The 22,426-nt window shown below is 43.8% G+C and overlaps 1 protein-coding gene across 6 annotated transcripts in view; it reads left to right on the top strand.

Annotated features, from left to right (window-relative positions):
* The window catches only part of ndrg4 (NDRG family member 4), a 224,321-nt gene that overhangs the window by 175,777 nt on the left and 26,118 nt on the right, over positions 1-22,426 (top strand). For all 6 annotated transcript variants that reach the window (XM_059992564.1, XM_059992563.1, XM_059992560.1 and 3 more), the window contains exons 6-10: positions 274-336; positions 9,541-9,601; positions 16,392-16,478; positions 17,658-17,714; positions 20,290-20,393. In XM_059992564.1, the coding sequence (XP_059848547.1) occupies positions 274-336; positions 9,541-9,601; positions 16,392-16,478; positions 17,658-17,714; positions 20,290-20,393 (372 nt within the window). The remainder of the gene's footprint in view (positions 1-273; positions 337-9,540; positions 9,602-16,391; positions 16,479-17,657; positions 17,715-20,289; positions 20,394-22,426) is intronic.

Genomic DNA, 22,426 nt, shown 5'->3' with positions numbered 1-22,426 from the left:
TCAGTTTGGCATTTCATCCATAAGCTGCTCCTCTACTAGTCTCACAGTACTACACTGAAGGTCAGCCAGGAATTTTGTGCTCACTGGCGTTGAATTTCAGCTAAATTTCTACTCCTTCAAACTCAATTTCATCATGTTTTTGTGACCCAGTATTTGTAATTTTTGTGATATGTCAGTGTTTGTATTATTGTTTCCAGAGATAGCTTCTTTGCTGTCTGACATAAAGAGGGGCTGAGCTCACCAACTGTTTTCAGTGCTCTGTTGTTCCTTCAGGTACCAATTTCCAACCATGGACCAGCTTGCTGCCATGTTGCCAAGTGTAGTTCAGCATTTTGGGTGAGTCGCCATGCATGTTGTTAAGCACCTAATATTTCTATAAACATCCCATAACTCTAATATATGAGTTATAAGGAGAGACTGGATGGGCTGGGACTGGAGCAAGGGAGGCCAAGAGTTCGTCTTCAAGAACAGGGGTTCCCAACTTTTTAATGGACCCCTATCATTAACCAGGGGGTCATGGACCCCAGGTTGGGAACCCCTGTTCTAGAGAGTTATAAAATTATGGATGGTATACATAAGGCAGATGTTCAGATTTTTTTTTCCCCCAGGGTAAAGTTGAAAGCTGGAATTCATAAACTTAAGGTGAGAGGAGAATGGTTTAAAGGAAGCCTGAGGGGCCAGTCTTTCACGCAGAGGGTGGAGGGGGTATATAAAACAACATGCCAGGTTAGGTGATGCAATTTCAGTATTTAAAAGACATTTGGACAGTTAGCTGGGTTGGAAAGCATTCGAGGGATATGGACCAAATGCAGGCAATTGGGATGAGCTCAGATGGTTATCGTGGTCAGCATAGACAAATTGGGCTGAAGGGAGTACGTATTTCTATGCTCTACACTCAGTGGCCACTTTATTAGCTACCTCTTTCATTAACAAGGCATTTGAGCCCACAGAACTGCCACTCACTGATTTTTATGTTTCACATCACTCTCTGTAAACCCTAGAGACTGAGTTGTGCATGAACATCCCAGGAGATCAGCAGTTTCTGAGATTCAAGCCACCCATCTTGCACCAACAATCAATACGGTCAAAGTCACTGAGATCACATTTCTTCCCCATTCTGATGTTTGGTCTGAACAATAACTGAACCTCTTGTCTGAATGCTTTTAAGCATTGAGTTGCTGCCATATGATTGGTTGATTAGATACTTGCATTGTGGAGCAGGTATACATGTGCACCTAATAAAGTGTTCACTGAATATGTAGCTCTATGACTGACTGTAAGTGAGTGATGTAGAATAGGCATATCTGGTTTGAGCACTAATGGCACAATAATTTGGTATATCTGCTTCGAACATTATTTCTGAACTTCAGTTTCATTAGTATTAATCAGAGCGAATTATTGGAAGTGCATTTAGTGCCTACATGCATGAGTTGTTAAACTCCAAGGATCTCTGAAGAATATTGTAATATGAAAGTTCCAACATGTAGCAGGACATCTTTTTGTCCAATGTGGGTGAAGCCCCTTGCTCTTGTGCACAAATTGCACCAGATAAGTAAACCACACTTTGCACAGCATACAAACATTTAGGTCACCATGTTGTCTGTTATGCACAAAGTACCTGCTTAAATGACATCAATATTGATGCAGCACTTGTCTTGGACCCATCCCATTCGGCTTTTGTACATGTGATTGATAAATGATGTGGGGCATTTGCAGAGAACTGGTGATGCCCCATTCAGAACGGCTGCAATTTTTAAATGGCTGCACTGTCACTGTTCAGTTAGCCACGGTCTTTGTGACACCAAGTACCACAGGAATAGAGTCCAAGCTGAATTGGCTGCTTTTGGTACCTTTGCCATGTGTGCTTCAGTGATGGTTCGGCAGAGTATACTACAGGAATTGGGGTTACAGGAGAGGGAATATAGGATGGACGAGATCTGTTGGAAAATCCTAGGGGTGAACTGAAATAGGAACTTGTAGGAACTCCATCTCCCATGATTAACCATGTTCCTACCTATAGTTGTCTGAGCAGCTATATTTCTGGATGCTGAGGAAGGGTTTTTATAAACCACATTCTGAACTTCCCTCAAAGTCCAACTCAAGCAAACTGGCTCTCTCCCAGGAGAAATGGCCCTACCTCCTTGGAGCCATTCATCTGCACAAAGCACTTTGTGCAACAGGGATTCTCCTTCCAATGGCGTTCTGCAGCATCTTCCCTTCTGTCCTGCTCTGCAGCTCCCACCAAAAGCCCCTGAATCAGACTACTGTCCTTCAGAGAACTCTTCCCCACAATGTTGATTGGCTAACTCACATTCCTAAGTTGAACAGCAAGACTTCTTAGCTGAAACCAAAACATTCTACCGGCAGAATGCACTGCTTTTCATGACAACTGCTGAAATTAAATACCTACAGAATAGCAGTAGAAATCTTAACTAGTGGATTACAAGCAATAACAAAAAAATGAGATGAGGAGTCCATAGGTTGTGGGAACAGTTCAGTGATGGGGCAAGTGAAGTCGAGTGACGTTAATCTCTCTGGTTCAGGAGCCTGATGGTTGAGGGTTAATAATTGTTCCTGAATTTGGTGGTATGAGTCCTGGGGCTCTTGTATCTTCTTCCAGATGGCAGCGGTGAGAAGAAAGCATGACCTGAGTGGTGCCAGTGGGGGTGGGTCCTTGACGATGGATACTACTTTCCTGTGACACTGCTCAAAGTAGATGCGCTCAGTGGTGGGGAGGCCTTTATATGTGGTGGATCGAGCTTTCTGTAGGATTTTCCTTTCAAGGGCATTAATGTTTCCATACCAGGCTGTGATGCAGCCAGTCAATATAGTCTCCACCACACATCTACAGAAGTTAGTCAAAGTTACGGGTGTCATGCTAAATCTTTGCAAGCTCCTAAGGAAGTAGAGGCGCTGCCGTGCTTTCTTTGTAATTGCACTTATGTGCTAAACCCAGGCCAGATTCTCTGAAATGATAACACCAAGGAATTTAAAGTTGTTGACCCTCTCCTCCTCTGATCTCCCAATAAGGACTGGCTCATAGACTTCCAGTTTCCTCCTTTGATTTGGGCTACGATAGTGAAATCATCAGCAAACTTAAAAATAGTGTTGGAGCAGTACTTAGTCACGCAGTCATAAGTGTAAAGCAAGTAGAGCAGGGGCTAAGCACACAGTCTTGTGATGCTCCTATGCTGATGTAGAATGTAGAGTTGATATTGTTGCCTATCCAACTGGAGTCTGTGAGTAAGGAAATTGAGGATGCAATTGCACAAGGAAGTATTGAGACCTATGTCAAGTAAAGTTTATTGTCATTTAACTACTTAGTGACATATGTCTTGAAGCTTATGAATTAGTTTTGAGAGTATGATTGTATTAAATGCCAGGCTGCAGTTCATTAAGAGCATCCTAATGTGTGCATCATTGCTGCCCAGATGTTCCAGGCTTGAGTGAAGAACTAATGAAATGACTTCGGCTCTAGACCTATTCTGATAGTAGGCAAATCTGAGCAAATCCAAGTTGTTTCTTAGACAGGAGTTGATACGTTTCAACACCAACCTCTCAAAGCGTTTCATTACTGTGGATATAAGTGCTACTGGATGATAGTCACTGAGGCAGATTACAAAACTCTTCTTAGGCTTCAGTGTAATTGAAGCACTGTCGCTGCTCCCCATCTCTTTTATTTATTTTCTTTCCATTAGTCCTGATGAAGGGACTCGGCCCGAAACGTTGACACTGCTTCTTCCTATTGATGCTGCCTGGCCTGCTGCGTTCCACCAGCATTTTGTGTATGGTTATATTTGGCGTCTTTGCCACATCACTTGAAAGAGGTACCACGGCTTATCAGCAGATTTCCTCGTGTTCCTGTTGTCACCTGTTGCTTGATTACACTTTGTATGAGGTGATAGTATTCAAGCCCTGCCGCAGCTGCTGCATCCTTCATTGATTCAAGTTTGGTCTGGAATTGTCACTTCATCCAGGAGGTGGCTTTCTGGAGATCATACCTGGACTTCTTGTAACTTTCCAGGTTGCCAGACTTGAATGCCCTCAGCAGACTGCGGATCTCATAGTTCATCCATAGCTTCTGGTTGGGGAGGACTCTGAATGATTTTGTGGGGACACACTTATCTATGACTGTTTTTATAAAGTCAGTGACAACTGTGGTGTATTCATTGAGGTCCACAGATGAGTCCTTGAACACAGCCCACTTCACCGACTTGAATCAATCCTGTAGCCGCTCCTCTCCTCCTGTAACCACCTCCTTGTTGTCCTAATCTCTGGATCCTCACTCTTTAGCCTCTGCCTGAATGCAGGTAGGAGAAGGAAAGCCGTGATCAGATTTCCCAAATGCTTGAAATGGTAGGCATTCCTTGTCTTAATAGAACAGTGGTCAGGTGTGTTGGGACCTCTGGTGCTACAGGTTATATGCAGGTGTGAATTGGACAGGGATTTCTTCAAACAAGCCTGAATGAAATCCTTGACTATGATTTGAAATGTGTTGGGATGGATTGTTCCTTGCTTGGTGACAGCATTATGCAGAATCTCAAGCGCTAGATTAGAGTCGACTGATGATGGTAGGTAAACTGCAGCCAGGATCATGGAGGAGAACTCTCTTGGCAAGTAGAACAGTAACTATTTGATCATTAGGTGTTCAAGTCTGGGGAAACAAGAGGACAACAGAACCACCACATCGGAGCATCACAGAGGGTTTAATGAAACACACACTTCCACGTTTACCTTTCTCAAAAGAGCAATTTGGTCCATCCTGTGTATCAAGAAGTCTTCAGGTCTGATTGCCATATTTGGTGTACTCTGAGTAAGCCACATCTCAGTAAAACAGAACACAAGAATTTCTCAGTTCCCTTTGATACAGCAATCTTGCCCTCAGGTCCTCAATTTTGTCATCCAGTACATGTACTAACAAGATGCTGGGTAGAGAGAGCCTCATTCCCTCATTGTTTCAGCCTGGCTTGGAGACCCCCCACCCCACCCTCGTGCCTCGCCTTCCAGACATGGCAATGAACCTTTGTCTGCTTGAAGGTGCTGTATCTGCTTGCTCGAGATTAAGTCTGTCGAATCCTTCAGAAGAATGTGGTTCATTAAGCTGATTTAAAAGCATGCTGCTTAACGGGAAATTACATGCCACAGACTGCTGTGAGAGTAATACAAATGAGATACAAGTGAGAAGTATTGTACATAGCCTGCAATATGTCACTGTGAATCACTAGTAGCATCTTGTTCCGTACATACTGAACAAGTCCAATAACATCAGGGTGGAGGCCACGTAGCATCTAGAACAGGACCTCCAGACTCAAAAACTGGTACTTCCCCCAAGCAGTAAGGCTGATCAACATCTCTAGCCACCAACCCTCTCTTCCACATCCCCAACCACCATTACTTTATTATTTCCTGTCAGTGACTTTATGTCCAGACATTCCTGTGCTTAGTATCACTTTATGGACATACAGTCAATGCATAAAAGCTATCTTATGTATTTATATTTATTAGTGTTTATTATTAATTGTTCTTTTCCTTATTGTGAGTTTTGTGCTGCTCAAATCTGGAGTAACAATTATTTCATTCTCCTTTACACTTGCACACTGGAAATGACGTTAAGCTATCTTGAATCTGGTAAGGAGAGATGGAGGAATCAGAAAGGCCAGATGAGAGACTTGTCTATCCATCATATCCTCTGTTCATACCGGGGCAACAGGCTCTTCCACATTCAAGTCTTCAGGTCAGGGCATCTGTTCCTCCATCCAGAGGATGGCCTTTGATACCAGTCATTCTTATCCTGAAAGACAAAGGAGACCATCGATGTAGCATAAACACTGAGTAAGAAAAAACATTCTGCAATGCTGACTAAGCAGGGTGGGTAGCGTCCATGAAGAGGAAAGGTGATGATTGGGCTGAGACCCTTTATCAGGACATGTAAGGATGGGGGAGGAGTACAATCTGGCAGGTGAAGCCAGGTGACGAGGATGGTGGATGGGTAGGGGAGAAGTTATGAAGTGATAGATGAAAAAGGTAGAGGGCTGAAGAAGGAATCTGATAGGAGAGGAGAGTGAGCCATGGGAGAAAAGGGGCACCGGAGGGAGGTTATGGGCAGGTGAGGAGAAGAGAAGGGGTAAGAGTGGAGCCAGAATGGAGAATTGAAAGAGAAGGGGAAGAGAGCAGAAATTAATGGAAGTTAGAGAAATCGATGTTTATGCCATTAGTTTGGAGGCTACCCAGATGGAAGTGAGGTGTTGCTTCTGCAACCTGAGAGTGGCCTTACTGTGGCAGTAAAGAAGACCATGGAGCAACTTGTCAGAATAAAAATGGGAAATAGAATTAAAATTAGTGGACAGGGAGAAAATCCACCTCCGCTTGTGTGTATGTGTGTGCATGTGTGCGTATCTATTAGAAGACCCCACTATACAGAGGGTTTGTCAGCCAGGCAAAGTACTGATAAGGTTATGCTATAGAAGGAGATAATTCTGTAAATATTCAGCAGGTCAGGTGGAATCGTGTTCAGTGTTAACCCACCTGTAAAACTGTTCCAACAATTCAAAATATGATCTTGTTCACAAAGATGCGTTAATTTACCAACGTTCACAGTCTTGCATAGACCATGCCTTTCCAGAGAATTCTTCCTGCTGTACAGTGCCTATAAAAAGTATTCACCCCCCCCCCCCCCCGGAAGTTTTCATGAATCACAGTGGATTTAATTTGGCTTTTTTGGCTTTTCAACAGAAAAAGACTGAATACAGGCCCAGAGCCATCAAACGCACTTCATATGACAAACCATTCAATCTTGGAGTAATTTTCATGAACCTCCTTTGAACCCTCTCCAGTTTCAGCACATCCTTTCTAAGATAAGGGGCCCAAACTGCTCACAATACTCCTTGTGCGGCCTCACCAGTGCTTTATAAAGTTTTAACATTACAGCCTTGCTTTTATATTCTATATTTTCATTTTCCTTCAGCTTCAGACTCAAGCTGAAAATGAACCTTTAGGGAATCCTGAACATAAAATCAGAAAACCTACAGCACAATACAGGCCCTTCGGCCCACAAAGCTGTGCCAAACATGTCCTTATCTTTAGAAATTACCTAGGGATACCCTTAGTCCTCTATTTTTCTAAGCTCCATGTACCTATCCAGGAATCTCTTAAAAGGCCCTATTGTATCTGCCTCCACCACCGTCGCCGGCAGCCCATTCCACACACTCACTACTCACTGCATAAAAAACTTACCCCGGACATCTCTCTGTACCTACTTCTAAGCACTTTAAAACTGTGTCCCCTCGTGTTAGCCTTTTCAGCCCTGGGAAAAAGCCTCTGACTATCCACACGATGAACACCTCTCATCATCTGGTACACCTCTATCAGGTCACCTCTCATCCTCCATCACTCCAAGGAGAAAAAGCCGAGTTCACTCAACCTATTCTAATAAGGCATGTCCCCCAATCTAGGCAACATCCTTGTAAATCTCCTCTGCACCCTTTCTATGATTTGCACATCCTTCCTGTCGTGAGGCAGCCAGAACTGAGCACAGTACTCCAAGTGGGGTTGGACCAGGGCCCTGTATAGCTGCAACATTAGCTTTCGACTCCTAAACTCAGTTAATGAAGACCAATGCACTGTATGTCTTCTTAACCAAAGAGTCAACCTGCATAGCAGCTTTGATATCCTATGGACTCAGATCCCAAGATCCCTCTGACCCTCCACACTGCCAAGAGTCTTAATATTAATGCTGTATTCTGCCATCATATTTGACCTACCAAAATGAACTACCACACACTTATCTGGATTGACAAAGAGAAGGGGTCCCAGAACAGATCCCTGAGGCACACCGCTGGTGACCAACCTCCATGCAGAATATGACCCACCTACAACCACTCTTTGCCTTCTGTGGGCAAGCCAATTCTGGATCCACGAAGCAATGTCCCCTTGGATCCCATGCCTCCTTACTTTCTCAATAAGCCTTGCATGGGGTACCTTGTCAAAGGACTTCTCTTTGCACCTCTGTGTTTTGTATTTCTCTCCATTTAGAAAATAGTCAATTGTTTCAGTTCTTTTACCAAAGTGCATGACCATATACTTCCTGACACTGTATTCCATCTGCTACTTTTTTGCCCATTCTCCTAATCTGTCCTTCTGTAGCCGATCTATTTCCTCATATCTACATGCCCCTCCACCTATCTTCATATCATCTGCAAACTTTCCAACAAAACCATCATTTTTATCTTCCAAGTCATTACCATATAACATAAAAAGAATCGGTCCCAACACAGATCCCTGTGGAACACCACTCATCACTGGCAGCTAACCAGAAAAAGTTCCCATTATTCCCTTTTCCTCCTGCTAATCAGCCACTGCTTTATCCATGCTAGAATCTTTCCTGTAATACCATGTAGCTTGTTAAGCAACCTTATGTGTGACACCTTGTCAAAAGTCCTTCTGAAAATCCAAATACACAATATCAACAAATTCTCCTTTGTCTATCCTTCTTGTTATTTCTTCAAAGAATACCAACAGATTTGTCAGGCAAGATTTTCCCTTGAGGAAACCATATTGACTACTGTCTATTTTATCATGTGCCTTCAAGTACCCTGAGTCCTCATCCTTAATAATTGACCAACATCTTCCCAACCACCACTAGGGTCTGACTGACTGGCCTACAGCTTCCTTTCTTTTGTTTTCTTTCTCTCCCGCTTGTGATGAAGGATCTTTGATTTGAAACATTCATTGATTTCTTTTCCACAGATGCTACCTAGCTGCTGAGATTTTCTGATGTTTTCTGTTTTTATTACAGATTTTCAGTATCTGTCAATTATCTTTGTTGTTTCCACCTATAGGAATAAGATGAATTGTTCTTGGTCATTGAAATTGATAGCTTTTCTGAAATTGACAAACTTTGCAATTTTTCTAGCTTGTCAAATGTGATGATAATTAACTACCAATGAGGAGAATCCAAAGTCATTGGTGAAAATAAATCTACTATCAAAGTACATATATGTTACTGTAAACAACCCTGAGATTCATTTTCTTGTGGGCATACTCAATAAATCTAATAACCATACTTGAATCAATGTAATTACCAACAAGTCACACATTATTAATGGGAATTAAGTAGATGTTACAGAACTCTGCAGCTTGAGGTCATAGAGTTTTGTCAACCCCAGTTGGAAAGGCAGTGAATTATTTATGCTTCAATGGAGAAAGAACTTGTGGATATTTATACAGTTTAGAAAGGAACAATACAATTTGTTTCTCCTTGTCTTTGCAGACTATTGTGCTAATATATATATATGTAGCCCACTCCTCTGGAGTTCTTAGACTGGAACTCTGCAGAGGGTATGTAGTGGACAGATTGAGTTGGATAATCCAGCAAGATAGATTTGTTAGTAAGATGCAAACCTTTGTGATCTACACCTTACATTAATATTTGTGTATTCTACGGCAGTCAGGCCATTCCTTTTGTGGACAGGGTAGACCATGCTGACCAACTATTTTATCTGGTTGACTCAAATCTTAACACGAAGTCTTATTTTCTTCCAGATTTAAAAGTATTGTTGGAATCGGAGTGGGGGCTGGGGCCTACATCCTGGCCAAGTTTGCTGTGAGTGTTTAAGCAATGCTTTATATTTGCAAAGTGTACTTAATTTTAAATTATTTATGTAATATCTGGTGATCACAATTCTATCTTCTTTACCATAGCATTGGAGAGGGATAGGAACAAACAAGTTAGGAAAACGTTTAATTGGAGTAAGAAGAAATATGAAGCAATCAGACAGGAACTTGGAAGCATAAATTGGGAACAGATGTTCTCAGGGAAATGTAGGGCAGAAATGTGGCAAATGTTCAGGGGATATTTATGTGGGGTTCTTCAAAGGTACGTTCCAATGAGACAGGGAAAGGATGGTAGGGTACAAGAACCGTGGTGTACAAAGGCTGTTGAAAATCTAGTCAAGAAGTAGAGCAAAGCTTAAAGGTAAAAAAAAACTAGCTAATGATAAAGATCTAGTAAATTATAAGGCTAGAAGGAGCTTAAAAATGAAATTCGGAGAGCCAGAAGGGGCCATGAGAAGGCCTTCATGAGCAGGATTAAGGGAAACCCCAAGGCATTCTTAAAGTATGTGAAGAGCACGAGGATAAGACGTGAGAGAATAGGACCAATCAAGTGTGACAGTGGAAAAGTGTGTATGGAACTGGAAGAGATAGCAGAGATGCATAATTAATACTCTGCTTCAGTATTCATAACGGAAAAGGATCTTGGCAATTGTAGGGATGACTTATAGTGGACTGAAGAGCTTGAACATACAGACATTAAGACTTTTGGAAAACATCAGGTTGGATAAGTCTCCGGGACCAAATGAGATGTATCCCAAGTTACTGTGGGAGGTGAGGGAGGAGATTGCTGAACTTCTGGCGATGATCTTTGCATCATCAATGGGGATGGGAGAGGTTCCGGAGGACTGGAGGGTTGCAGATATTGTGCAAGTAATTATAGACCTTACTTCAGTGGTTGGTAAGTTAATGGAAAAGATGCTGAGAGGCGGCATTTATAAACATTTGGAGAAGCATAATATGATTAGGAATAGTCAGCATGGCTTTATCAAAGGCAGGTCATGCCTTATGAGCCCGATTGAATTTTTTGAGGATGTGACTAAACGCATTCATGAAGATAGAGCAGTAGATGTAGTGTATATGGATTTCAGCAAGACATTTGATAAAGGTACCCCATGCAAGGCTTACTGAGAAAGTAAGGAGGCATGAGATCCAAAGGGATCTTGCTTTGTGGATCCAGAATTGGCTTGCTCACAGAAGATAAAGAGTGGCTGTAGACAGGACATATTCAACATATTCTGCATGGAAGCTGGTGACCAGTGGTGTGCCTGAGGAATCTGTTTTTGGACCCCTTCCCTTTGTTATTTTTATGAATGACCTGGATGAGGAAGTGGAGGGATGGGTTAGTAAATTTGCTGATGACACAAAGGTTGGGGGTGTTGTGGATAGTGTGGAGGGCTGTCAGAGGTTACGGTGGGACATTGATAGGATGCAATACTGGACTGAGAAGTGGCAGATGGAGTTTAACCCAGATATGTTAATTAATGATCTGGAGTGAATTGGATTAGTAAGTGTGCAGATGATACTAAGGTAGGTGGCGTTGTGGATAATGAAGTAGGTTTTCAAAGCTTGCAGAGAGAATTAGGCAAGTTAGAAGAGTGGGCTGAACGATGGCAGATGGAGTTTAATGGTGCTACATTTTGGTAGGAATAATCCAAATAGGACATAAGTGGTAAATGGTAGGACATTGAAGAATGCAGAAGAACAGAGTGATCTAGGAATAATGGTGCATAGTTCCCTGAAGGTGGAATCTCATGTGGATAGGGTGGTGAAGAAAGCTTTTGGTATGTTGGCCTTTATAAATCAGAGCATTCAGTATAGGAGTTGGGATGTAATGTTAAAATTGTACAAGGCATTGGTAAGGCTGAATTTGGAGTATTGTGTATAGTTCTGGTCACCAAATTATAGGAAAGATGTTAACAAAATAGAGAGAGTACAGAGAAGATTTACTGGAATGTTACCTGGGTTTCAGCACCTAAATTACAGGGAAAGGTTGAACAAAGGTCTTTATTCTTTGGAGCATAGAGGCTTGAGGGGGGACTTGATAGAGATATTTAAAATTATGAGGGGAATAGATAGAGTGGACTTGGATAGGCTTTTTCCATTGAGAGTGGGGAGAATCAATCAAGAGGACATGAGTTGAGAGTTAGGGGGCAAAAGTTTATGGGTAACAAGAGGGGGAATTTCTTTACTCGGAGAGTGGTAGCTGTGTGGAACGAACTTCCAGTAGAAGTGGTAGAGGCAGATTCGGTATTGTCATTTAAAGTAAAATTGGATAGGTGTATGGACAGGAAAGGAATGGAGGTTTATGGGCTGAGTGCAGGTCAGTGGGACTCGCTGAGAGTAAGCATTCGGCACAGACTAGAAGGGCCGAGATGGCCTGTTTCCATGCTGTAATTGTTATATGGTTATATGTGTGAGGTGGTTCTTTTTGGATTTGATAATATGATAGTAGACTATAGTATTAATGGTAAGACTCTTGGCAGTGTGGAGAATCAGAGGGATCTTAGGCTCTGAGTCCATAGGACCCTCAAAGCTGCTAAGCAGGTTGACTCTGTGGTTAAGAAGGCATACAATACAATGCATCAACCATGGGACTGAGTTTAAGAGCGGAGAGGTAATGTTATAGCTGTATCGGACCCTGTTCAGACCCCACTTGAAGTACTGTGCTCAGTTCTGGTCACCTCACTGCAGGAGGGATGTGGAAACTATAGAAAGGTTGCAGAGGAGATGTACAAAGATGCTGTCTGGATTGGGGAGCATGCCTTATGAGAATAGGTTGAGTGAACTTTGCCTTTTCTACTTGGAATGGCAGAAGGTGACCTGATAGAGGTGTATAAGATGATGAGAGAGAGGCATTGATTGTGTGGATAGTCAGAGGCTTTTTCCCAGGGCTGAAATGGCTAACACGAGAGGGCACAGTGTTAACATGAGGAAATCTGCAGATGCTGGAAATTCAAACAACACACACAAAATGCTGGTGGAACACAGCAGGCCAGGCAGCATCTATAGGGAGAAGCACTGTCAACGTTTCGGGCCAAGACCCTCCATCAGGACTCACTGAAAGGAAAGATACTAAGAGATTTGAAAGTAGTTGGGGCAGGGGGAAATGTGAAATGATAGAAGACTGAAGGGGGTGGGATGAAGCTAAGCGCGGGAAAGGTGATTGGCAAAAGTGATACAGAGCTGGAGAAGGGAAAGGATCATGGGACGGGAAGCCTCGGGAGAAAGAAAGGTTGGCGGGGGGGAAGCACCAGAGGGAGATGGAGAACAAGCAAACAACTAAATATGTCAGGGATGGGGTAAGAAGGGGAGGAGAGGCATTAACGGAAGTTAGAGAAGTCAATGTTCATGCTGTCAGGTTGGAGGCTACCCAGCTGGTATATAAGGTGTTGTTCCTCCAACCTGAGTTTGGATTCATTTTGACAGTAGAGTAGGCACATATCAGAATGGGAATGAGACGTGGAATTAAAATGTGTGGCCACTGTGAGATCCTGCCTTCTTTGGCGGACCGAGCGTAGGTGTTCAGCAAAACAGTCTCCCAGTCTGCGTCGGGTCTCACTGGCCACACCGGGAGCACCGGACACAGTACGCCACACCAGCCGACTCACAGGTGAAGTGTCGCCTCACCTGGAAGGACTGTCTGGGGCCCTGAATGGTGGTGATGGAGGAAGTGTAAGGGCAGGTGTAGCACTTGTTCCATTTACAAGGATAAGTGCCAGGAGGGAGATCAGTGGGAAGGGATGGGGGGACGAATGGACAAGGGAGTTGAGTAGGGAGCAATCCCTGCGGAAAGCAGAAAGGTGTGCTTGGTAGTGGGATCCCGTTGGAGGTGGCGGAAGTTACGGAGAATTATACTTTGCTCCCCATCTATAATTCTTTTGGCCCTTCAACTTTTCGATCATATTTTGACCCAGACCTGCTATTACAGCTGTATATTCTTACTTGGAACGTGTCTCCGCTGCCAACTGACTCCGGTTGGTTTCAGGATCTGTTTTCGAGCTTCTCAATTTGGACCTTCTGAGGATCCCAGGTACTCACATTTAATTGACTCTGCCTCCCGTTGTTTCTCCCGTCGAGTTCTGAGGGTGACACTCTCCGCCATGAGAAGGTACCTGGCGTCCCCATCACAATCCCTTCCACGCCTCCGGGGCATCTTTTTCTCAGTTTGCAATGGACCTGTCCGTTATTTCATCCTCCGTCGGATCCATGCGTGCAATCGGCGATTTTTTGACTTTATCACGTCCTGCAAGGATTTGCAGACCCCAAAGCCTGTTGGCTTCACCAGCAGCAGGCATGGACTTTGTCTCGTGGCCCCGGGCCCAGCCATTGATCTCAGCTGCCCCAGCAACCCAGGGCATATTCAAAACCCGGACTCCAGCACCATCAACGCGGGTTCCAACAACCATGGACAGCTTCAGAGCGATTGCGCAACTACCGACTGTGACTCCAGCCTTGAACTCCAGGCAGGGTCTTCACGTGCTGCGATTGTGTCTCCCGTCTCCCCTTCCCCCACCACCACTCTGCAATCCCCTCTCCCTCAGATCCCATCGTCAGCTCCTGGGCCCTCAGAGGCTCCATCTTCCCTCCCTGTCCACTGACGCTACCAGCCTCCCTTCCCCCCTCTGATCCCATCTCTCATCGTGCCGGGTCTTTACCATTCCCTCCGACCTTCAACTCTCTGAGGCAGAGTGCTCTGTCCTCAGTAAGGGCCTCAGCTTTGTCCCCCTTCGCCCACACCTCAGCGAGTTCCGCGTACGCCGTGACGCTGAACTCTTCTTCCACCACCTCCATCTCCGAGCTTACTACTTTGACAAGGACTCTCCTACCCCCACCGATGACCCCTTCTCGCATCTTCAACCCTCCTCCTCTTCATAGACACCCCGCTCTGGTCTTCAGCCTGCTCTGGATCTCTTTATTGCTAATTGCCGACGGGACATCAACCATCTCAACTTCACCACACCCTGTTCCAATTCCAACCTACAAAGGGGCTTCCCTTCTTCCACCATCAACTCTGCTCTGCTCTCAGGATGAGGCTTTTCATTCCAGGACAAAGGAGATGTCTTCCTTTTTTAAACAAAGGGGCTTCCCTTCTTCCACCATCAACTCTGCTCTCAAATGCATCTCTCCCATTTCCCGCACACCTGCCCTCACCCCATCCGCCCGCCACCCCACTCAGGATAGGTTTCCCCTTGTCCTCACCTACCACCCCACCAGCCTCCAGGTCCAACGTATAATTCTCCGTAACTTCCGCCACCTCCAACAGGATCCCACTACCAAACACATCTTTCCCTCCTCCCCCCTCTTTCTGCTTTCAGCTGGGATCGCTCCCTACGCAGCTTCCTTGTCCACTCGTCCCCCCCCCCCATCCCTTCCCAACGATCTCCCTCCTGACTCTTATCCTTGTAAGCGGAACAAGTGCTACACCTGCCCTTACACTTCCTCCCTCACCACCATTCAGGGCCCCAGACAGTCCTTCCAGGTGAGGTGACACTTCACCTGTGAGTCGGCTGGTGTGGTATACTGCGTCTGGTGCTCCCGGCGTGGCCTTTTATATATTGGTGAGACCCGACGCAGACTGGGAGACCATTTCGCTGAACACCTACACTTGGTCCGCCAGAGAAAGCAGGATTTCCCAGTGGCCACACATTTTAATTCCACGTCCCATTCCCATTTTGATATGTCTATTCATGGCCTCCTCTACTGTCAAAATGAATCCAAACTCAGGTTGGAGGAACAACACCTTATATACCGGCTGGGTGGCCTCCAACCTGATGGCATGAACACTGACTTCTCTAACTTCTGTTAATGCCTCTCCTCCCCTTCTTACCCCATCCCTGACATATTTAGTTGTTTAACTGTTCTCCATCTCCCTCTGGTGCTTCCCCCCCGCCAACCTTTCTTTCTCCCGAGGCTTCCCGTCCCATGATCCTTTCCCTTCTCCAGCTCTGTACCACTTTTGCCAATCACCTTTCCCGCGCTTAGCTTCATCCCACCCCCTTCAGTCTTCTATCATTTCACATTTCACCCTGCCCCAACTACTTTCAAATCTCTTAGTATCTTTCCTTTCAGTGAGTCCTGATGGAGGGTCTTGGCCCGAAACATCGACATTGCTTCTCCTTATAGATGCTGCCTGGCCTGCTGTGTTCCACCAGCATTTTGTGTGTGTTGTTTGGGAACAGTTTTAAGGTGCTTGGAAGTAGGTATAGAGGAGATGTCAGGGGTATGTTTATTACATAGAGAGTGGTGAGTGTGTGGAATGAGCTGCCCGCAACGGTGATGGTGGCGGATACGATAGGGTCTTTTAAGAGACTCCTGGAGAGATACATGGAGCTTAGAAAAATAGAGGACTGTGTAACCCTAGGTAATTTCTAAAGTAAGTACACGTTTGGCACAGCATTGTGGGCCGAAGAGCCTATGCTGTGCTGTAGGTTTTCTGTGTATCTATGCTTCGATGTTTCTATTTAGTATACACTCTGAATCTCCAAACTTACCCTCTCTTCCCCAACTGCCCTCAATGCTTTCCATAAACTTGTGGCTCTTTATTAAAGGTAGCATTATTGGGCTTGCTGTGAGACTTGATTGTTCAGTCAACTGGGGAGTGGGTGCAGAGGATTACAGAGTTAGTATATAGGCATTGAGTAGGCCCTATACTTTATTTCACTCACAGTAAAATGTGCAAAAAGTTACTAAAATTTGTAGTGTCTGTCTTGTGCAGGACTCTTTCAATCTGTTATTCCTGTCACTAGTTATGCCGGACTGACAGCTGTGTGTTCTTTCAGTTAATTTTCCCAGATCTGGTGGAGGGATTGGTCCTTGTCAACATTGATCCCTGTGGAAAGGGTTGGATTGATTGGGCAGCAACTAAGGTCAGTGCACACAGCTATCCAATTGCAATATATAGCAGGATGCCGCACCACCTTGTTCTTTGACTATTTTAAGCTGGATGACAGAAATGACCCATTGCTAATGTTTTCAAAGCAAATTAAATGCTTGTAATAAAATCAAGAGTCAAAATCAGGAATTTAAAAGAGTAACTGAATTGGGTTATATTTAGATAGGATACTTAAATCTGACCTATTTCAACTTTCAACTTGGGCCATGGAAGGGGAGTGCAACTAAAGAGGAAGCCTTAGTAATCAATGTCCTAGATTGAAAGAGCTCTACTCTGCTTCTGTTTCTGTTCTGTCCTAAACATGGCCCTTTCAAATCCCAAGTATTTTGGACCCCTAAAGTGTAGAATAATTACTAGCAGGGAATGGCTTGTGAGCTAGAACCTATTCATGAATTTAAATTATGACCTATATCATTTGACTTGTCAGTTTTAATGAATAAAGCTCCAATGATTAGGCATGCAGTATCTACATTTTTATTCACTTGATTTAGAAATGTTATTGTTCTGGTAGGTTAACTGGCTACTGACAGTTCCCCTTAGAGTAGAGAGGTAGAATCAGAAGGGAAATGATGGATGGATTATAGAAGTAAACACAGGACAATGGAGCAGCGATAGACTCAATGAGCTGATTGCCACATCCCACCCTACGTCGCAAGGAAATTCTTATGTCATCTCCTGTTCAGTTCCTGCTGTTGGATAAGCAGGTCAGTAGTGTGTCTGTTCTGGAAAAGGCCAGTACATAAAAACTGAGTTGAAAAATACAGAGTTCACAATTGGAAGAATGTAAAGATTTAGTCAAAGAAATTATGAATGAGTTGGTAATTATTCTGTTTAGTTGCACTTGATAAATACTCTTGAGTGTTCTTTGAAGTACTGAAATAGAATTCTGCTAATTAGAATTGAAAATGAAAAACTAATATTCAAAAGTGGACTAACATAAAACTGAAAAATTAAAGTCCTAATTAGTCAGTAGTACCATAACAACTTAACTACATTGTCTTTTATTTCAGAGTTGAAAGTGGAATTGTATGAATCCATATTCATGGTTCCTCTGAGGTTTAGTTTAGATAGTGGATTGGTGTAGAGAAATATTGTCCTCTGGAGACTGGAGAATGCGGAGAGTGAATCTCATTGCTCTTCTGTTTGTTGACAGCTCTCAGGTCTGACCAGCTCACTCCCTGACACTGTCCTGTCACACCTCTGCAGCCAGGTAAGCTGATACTACATGGGCAGCAAAGGCTTGGCTTCCTGCTTTAGATTAGATTAGCCTTATTTGACATATGTGCATTAGTAAAATGCATCATGTCAAATCAAGTTAGCGAGGATTGTGCTGGGCAGCCAGCAAGTGCTTCCAGCTTCAATGTTGCATGCCCACAACTTACTAACTCTAACCATGTGTCTTTGGAATGTGAGAGGAATCCAGAGCACTCAGAGAAAGCGTGCGGTCACAGAGAGAATATACAAACTTATTACTGACCGCAGTGGGAATTGAACCCCCATCTTCCAGCTGACTGCTGTAAAGCATTGTACTGATTGTGAAGCTAGCGTGCCATCTATTAGGAACACTTTGCCAGCTAGTCCCAGAGTGGTCAACCCTTGCTCACTCAAGTGAGATTTGCTGATCTTAGTTTTAAAAAATAATAACTCTTGAGTGTTTTACTTTGATTTTAAATTGGGAAGGTCAGTGGAAAATGCACTCTCAGTCCCAGCTGACATTTAATTCCAGACCTCTTCTACCATTTTGAGACCAGCTACCTGTCCTGAACTGTGGCCAGCGGAGCAGAGGTTGGGGGGGGGGGGGGGGGTGGGGTAGGTGTGGTTGGTTAGGCTGCTGCCAAATAAAAGTTCCCACCAATGTTATGCTGAAAAGGGGCTTTAGAAAGGCTCTCGCTGGAGGGGGACCTGTGACTGAAACCCAAATACAAATAACCCTGGTCATGTACAGTGAAGTTTAATGGCTTGTGCAAAATGCCAGCAATTTTCTCTTGTGCATATTTATCATTCATGCATGTAGAAGCAGGTTTACAAGTTCACAGTTGACCACCCCCTCTCTCAATGATTTCCAGTGTAATAGGTGATCTCCTGTGGTGGAACGTGGTAGATCTGCAGCTTGATGAAAGAGACTTTACTTTTTTGATTGCATTGGCCTCTTTGTCCTTCCCAAAGGTCAAAGTCCTAGTTGTCACCCTCTAAAATGCATTAGAATGTGGATGAGTCCAGTAATTCCCATAACTGCGTGGGGTAGCGCAGAATTTGCTGGTTAAGAAGCCAGTTGGGCACTTGGCTTTTAGATACAATACCATATTCAGGTTAGTGTGAATATTAGACACGGCATAATGACTTCAGTTAAACAATTTTGATACATTTGATAGTTAGCACACAGTATGCTATCACCATTTCATAGTGTCAGGTTGTAATCTGTTAGGATACGGTGTGGTGGGTAGAATACTGTGTGGCAGTTAAAATGTACATGTTAATAAACAGTGCAATTAATTATCTTACACTGCAGAAGTTAGGTTTGGAAGTGACTGAAGCAGTAATTATTTTTTTCTAAGCTAGTTGAAATGAAAACTGAATTTTCCTTCAACGTGATGTCTGATGGGTGGAAAGCTAGCCTATTTGTACAGTGCACACCCTGGAGAATCAACTGTGCTCAGTTCGAAATATCAGTCCTCAACATAGCAGAGTGCAAGATGTAAACATACTCAGAGGATTTTAACAAAGCAAAATCAGCATGCTTCCCCTCAGTGAATAAAGATCAGGATGCAATAGACCATTTCAATAAAAATTGCTATTTGCTATTACCTTCATTTCTGCCATGTATGTCATCCTATTCCAAACTTTTGAGTGTCCAATTCATTGGAAATTGAGAGTGGACTTGTACAAAGATAGGATTGATAACAGTAGACCATATTCACTTAGCTAATTCATAGGATGAAAGAACTTTCTTTTCATAAGCAGCTAAAAATGTTAAGTCTTCAATCTTTAGTGTTTAGAAGAATAAGTAATCTTATTGAGAGATTATAGATCCTATGTGACAAGCTAGGGAGATACTGAGATGCTGTTTTTGTAGAAGAGTCTCAAACAAGGGGATATAGTTACAAGATAAGGAGATGGACTGAGGTGCATAGAAATTTTGTCTCTTATAGGTTGGCGAATCTCTGGAGTTCACTATAGAGGATTGTGAAGGCTAGGTCGCTGAAGGTATTTAAAGAGGAGGTAGATAAATTTTTGGAAGACTGCGGAATTGAGAGCTTTGAGGAACTGGCACAGAAGAGGAGTTGAGCCCTGGGGTAAATCATTCGTGGTCATATTGAATGGTGGGCTAGGCTTGTGGGGTTGTGGTGGGGACTACTGCTACTCCTATTGTGTCTGTGGGTGGGTGCCAATTGCCAAACTGATACAGTACATGTCATTATCACATATTGCTGCCAAATGTCTGTGGTAACAGGCAGATATGAAGCATTCTGAGATGTGCACGATAGTGTGGATGGGCTTTCTTTGTTGAATTGGCTGATGACAGTTAGAAAAATTGATTTAAGGACAACAGCTGGCTGTCAAAATTCTGCCCCCTCCCCTCATGCCGTTCCAAGAACAATCGGTTTGTAATAAAAAGCTAACAATGAAGCTCCTAAGTGCATTTCCATGGGTGAGCTACCACGGTAGAACGAACCCAGCTAGTAATGCCCAGCACTGACTCGCTGCCTTCTGAGAAATGTTTTTCTGGTCAAAGCCTAATGCAGTCAGTGCAGTGTGTGTAATTGCTTTTCCATCCCTCATCACAGGAGGAATTAATGAACAATACGGAGCTGGTGCAGAGCCTGCGACAACAGATAGGAGCTAACATTAACCAAACCAATCTGCAGCTGTTCTGGAACATGTACAACAGGTAACCATCACTAGCAGTACTCAGTACAACCATTAATTTAGAAACACTTCTCATAATCAGGTTTATTATCACTGATGTGTATCGTGAAATATACTATAAATTAAATATGAAACATATTTGAAAAAGATAAGTAATTCAAAAAGAGAGCAAAATTAGTGAGGTAGTGTTCATGGGTGTATCATGCATTTGGAAATCTGATGACAGAAGGGAAGACGCTGTTCCTAAAACATTGAGTGTGTGTCTTCACCTCCTGTCTCATGGTAGTAATGAGAAGAGGCCATGTCCTGGGTGGTCCTTAATAATGGATGTTGCTTTTTTGAGGCATTGCCTATTCGAAGATATCCTTGATGCTGGGGAGGCTAGTGCCCTTGATGGAGCTGGCTGAGTTTGACACCCTCTGCAACCATTTCTGATCCTGTGCAGTGGCCCTCCCATACCAAGCAGTGATGCAGCCATTTAGAATGCTCTCCACAGTGGGGTGTAATGTGTAATGTGCTGTCATACAAGTTCATCTGGGCAGTGTCTCAGGTACCCCCAACAATAATTAACTTCTTCACTTAAATTCCACCTCCAGTGATAAGATCGTAAGTGTAAATGTTCATTGATGCTATTGAATACAGTTCACACCCACTCAGATAGCAGGTGAGATGCTGTTTGGTGTGCATGCAGGAAATCAAGTAATGTGAAGTCAGGGACTGATAAGTGGTAGGAGGATGTTCAGCTAACCATTCAATTGTATTTGTGTTGGTAATACACCCCCCCACCACTTCCACAGCATAGAAGTCACTGTAGACCATAAATTAAACAAAGCCAGCAATGTAAGTACACTGGTGAAACGAGCAGATCAAAGGCCAGCTGTTCCATAATTAGTAACTCATTCCCAGCCTTCCCAAGGTATTCATGTTCTATAGTGTAGAACTCAAGTCTGTAAAGTAATACTCCCCCAGTTGGATGAGTGGCTTCCTAACAGTGTTGGGGAAATTTGACACAATCTGGACAAAGGACTGTCATCCACCCACATGCAGTGCACCCTGGCTGCCAATGTATAGTGCTTATAAAATCCTCTGCAGCAATTTGCCAAGGTTTCTTTGCCAATTTCAAATTGCAGCCACTTGGGTGAAGTGTGCAGAGGGGGTCATGGAGAGGAATCATTACCAGCATTTTTCCTTCCAAAAGACATGATAATCTGAAAATATCTCAGATTTCTGAAAGGACTATGAAGCCCTGTTCACTACCATACACACATTCATTCATTCATTCATTCTCTCTCTCTCTCTCTCTCTCTCTCTCTCTCTCTCTCTCTCTCCTCCCCCTCCTCTCTCTCTCTCCTCCCCCTCCCCCTCTCTCTCTTCCCCTCCCCTCTCTCTCCTCCCCCTCCTCTCTCTCTCCTCCCCCTCCCTCTCTTCTCCCCCTCCCCTCTCTCTCTTCTCCCCCTCCCCTCTCTCTCTTCTCCCCCCTCCCCCTCTCTCTCTTCTCCCCCTCCCCTCTCTCTCTTCTCCCCCTCCCCTCTCTCTCTTCTCCCCCTCCCCCTCTCTTCTCCCCCTCCCTCTCTCTCTCTTCTCTCTCTCTCTTCTCCCCCCTCCCCTCTCTCCCTCTTCTTCCCTCTTCCCCCTCTCCCTCTCTCTTATATCACACCCCCCCCCCATAGTCCATTTGGTCCAGGTGATTTATCTACCTTCACCTTTCAGTTTCCCAAGCACCATCTGCCTTGTAATAGCAACTGCACTCATTTCTGTCCCTTGACGTGCTCAAACTTCCAACATAATGCTGGTATCTTCCACAGTGAAGACTGATGCAAACTACTTATTCAGTTTTTCCACCATTTCTTTGTCTCCATTTTCCAGCAGTCCAATATCTACTCTCACTTCTCTTTTACTCTTTCTATATATGAAAAAAAAACTTCTGGTAACACTCTTGATATTATTGGCTATCTTGCCTTCATATTTCATCTTACCCCTTCCTCCAAGATTTTTTCATTTGCCTTCTGTTAATTTTCCCAAAAAATCCCAATCCTCTAAATTCCCACTAATCTT

The sequence above is a fragment of the Hypanus sabinus genome, chromosome 17 (assembly GCF_030144855.1).
Source record: "Hypanus sabinus isolate sHypSab1 chromosome 17, sHypSab1.hap1, whole genome shotgun sequence".
NCBI lineage: Eukaryota > Metazoa > Chordata > Chondrichthyes > Myliobatiformes > Dasyatidae > Hypanus > Hypanus sabinus.
This window is presented reverse-complemented; position numbering and strand designations above follow the sequence as displayed.